The sequence below is a fragment of the Montipora foliosa genome, chromosome 10 (assembly GCF_036669935.1).
Source record: "Montipora foliosa isolate CH-2021 chromosome 10, ASM3666993v2, whole genome shotgun sequence".
NCBI classification, from domain to species: domain Eukaryota; kingdom Metazoa; phylum Cnidaria; class Anthozoa; order Scleractinia; family Acroporidae; genus Montipora; species Montipora foliosa.
In genome coordinates, this window is record NC_090878.1 from 37,085,167 (window position 1) to 37,087,666 (window position 2,500).

General features: G+C 42.6%; 1 protein-coding gene across 1 annotated transcript in view; it reads right to left on the reverse strand.

Moving 5' to 3' along the window:
• Positions 1–2,500, reverse strand: part of LOC137973633 (gamma-aminobutyric acid type B receptor subunit 1-like) — a 23,216-nt gene that overhangs the window by 5,260 nt on the left and 15,456 nt on the right. Inside the window, exons 13-14 of the mRNA XM_068820480.1 lie at positions 2,411–2,500; positions 817–1,149 (exon numbers count right to left, since the gene is read on the reverse strand). The exon at positions 2,411–2,500 is cut by the window's right edge and continues 33 nt beyond it. Coding sequence (XP_068676581.1) covers positions 817–1,149; positions 2,411–2,500 — 423 coding nt within the window. The remainder of the gene's footprint in view (positions 1–816; positions 1,150–2,410) is intronic.

Consider the following 2,500-nt stretch of genomic DNA (forward strand, 5'->3'; position numbering starts at 1 on the left):
TATGGCAGCTATTCAGCTGATGTGGACCTGCTATACCCACCCACCCATATACACACAGAGGACAGCCACAACACCGGGAACTTCATCCCCTACTCTTCTCGAATAGTGTGTGGGTTCTTTAACGTCCCACAGGGAACTAATGAACATGGAAGTTATTTGTGAGACGGGACATCCGGCTTTTCGCCCTTATCCGAGAAGACTTGAAAAAGTCTAACCATTTGCGATGTAATTGCAAAGGTAGCAATTTCTCCTCAGTTATTTAAAGACCCTGAGTGTTGGTCCAGCCGGAGTCGAAATCACAACCTCCCGCATGGCAGCCCGGTGCTAAACCAACTGAGCCACCGGTGCATTCGCATTCAACACTTGCGAATAAAAAAACAGATATTTTAGGAAGAGGGAAAAAATGTTAGTACAAAATAAAAAATGGTTGCAGTTGTTAGCATAACGACGTCCCTTATAATTTGCTTGTGCTCAGCCAGGGAATTTGGACGCACGTCTTCATGTATTCGTTCGTGCGTATACCCCAGCCACGCACGGATTGATCAATGATTATGCATGTTGGAAATTGAATTATGAGCATGCATTAACATAATTTATAAGTGGCGGGAAGAGGTCACGTGAAGCGAGAAACATTGCCTTTTGCGCTGTGATTTTTGATGTTTTACGTTTAGAGTGTAGAACTCGCGAATACAGAGAACTGATGGAGCAAACTCAGTTCAGCGTAATACTACGAAAAATTGTAAAGAAACTATTTTATTTTGTCACGACTGGAGAAACACATAAAAATATTTACAATGCGTTCAATGTTGGACTTACCTTTGGAACGAACACCAGGCACAGGACAACTGTTGTCGGCAGAATCAGGAAAAGTGATACACAGGCTACAAGAGCGTTCGTGTTGCCCTCAATTAGGAAGGACAGCGGCATCCCTACTATGACACACAGTACTACATTATACACACTTATTCCAACCCAACGGGAATCATTGAGCGAGTGGACTTTGGCCTTGCGTGTAACCCAAGCAATGAAACAACCAATCAGCAGCACTAGTAGCTTATATCCAAGAAGGATGTAGAGCCAGGTAGTGAAGTATTTTGAAGAACAGTATTCCTGCTGTAAGATAGTTCTTTTGTGTGGCTCATCCTTTACCTGATGGACAAAAATAGATCCACCGTTAATAAAGGGAGATTTTCAAAGTGCTGACTCAGCAAGAACGGCAAGGAGATCATTTTTAAGACAAAAGAGTATTAATTCGATTAAAACGAAAATACGTGAATTTCTTGAAGAAGTTCAGTTCCTTTCATGGATTCAGAAAAGATTTAGCCTGGGAAACTAATTAGAGAGCTTTAGATTCTGGGACGAAGACAAGAATGAGTACGAGATTTGACTGCCCGTTTTTAGCAAAAATACTTAGAAAATCTCCGACCTGGACGATTAATCTTACTCTTTGTTAGCAGCATAGGTTGCTCAGTTATTCTTATTGCTGGTAGCTGAGCCTTTTTGCTAATCGAAAAATGCTAAAATCCTCTGCTACCGTGTTGCTGAATTGCTTTGACAAGACAACATTTTTGCAAATGACGACGGTATCACGTTTTTCCCGCCAAAATGACGCTGGTTTGTGCGCGCTCACTGTTGTTCTATAATAAAAATCTCGTACTCGTACCAGGTGATCTGGTGACGTAATTCAAAGGACTGGGGAGAAATATTTTAAAGCCTGCATTCCACAACCGCGCTCGGCCTTATTTTCGAATTCAACATGGCAGAGGCGAGGTTAGAGCTCGCCGGGTCCACTTGAATGTTCATTCATGATCAGTAAAAGGAAATGTGGTAGACACGGAATGATCTGTTGAGTTTTGGCTTTGGAAATACTGCAGGGAGTTTGGAAACAACACCTAAGGCCGCGTGCGGTTGTGGGATACGGCGTTAAAATTTTTCTTCCCAGCCCTCCAAATTACGTCACGAGATCAACTGGTAGTTGCTCTGGTCCTAGAATCTAAAGCTCTCTATTGTTTGGCGACCGACGAAAGGACAATAGAAAAATCTTAAAAGCTTTTAATCGGCAGGATTCGAACCTAAGACCTCTGTGATACCGGTCGGATGCTCTACTCATTGAGCCATTACCAGAACTCAATGGGGAGATAGGGTGTTTATTTTGGTCCACAATGAACAACGTGTCCCGCTGCTCTGCGGGCTCCACAAAGTCATGTCTGCAAAAACTAAATGCAACTATTGGTGTTAAATGTGTCCTGTGCCGGTGGAAAGGATCGGAAAACTAGTTGTTTGGCGACGATCCAAAGAACAAGTGTCCCACCTACGACCTCCGCAACATCTTTTTTCAAACAAAATTCGAAGAAAATTTAAAACGGTCTTCGAATAAATGATTGGAATCAGATTGAGCTTGTACACCAACCTGTGAATGTAATGTAGTGGTAACGCTTATAGGTCTGTCTACGCCAGTCCAGAGGGACATGACCAGTATATCAACAAGGACCATCAATAC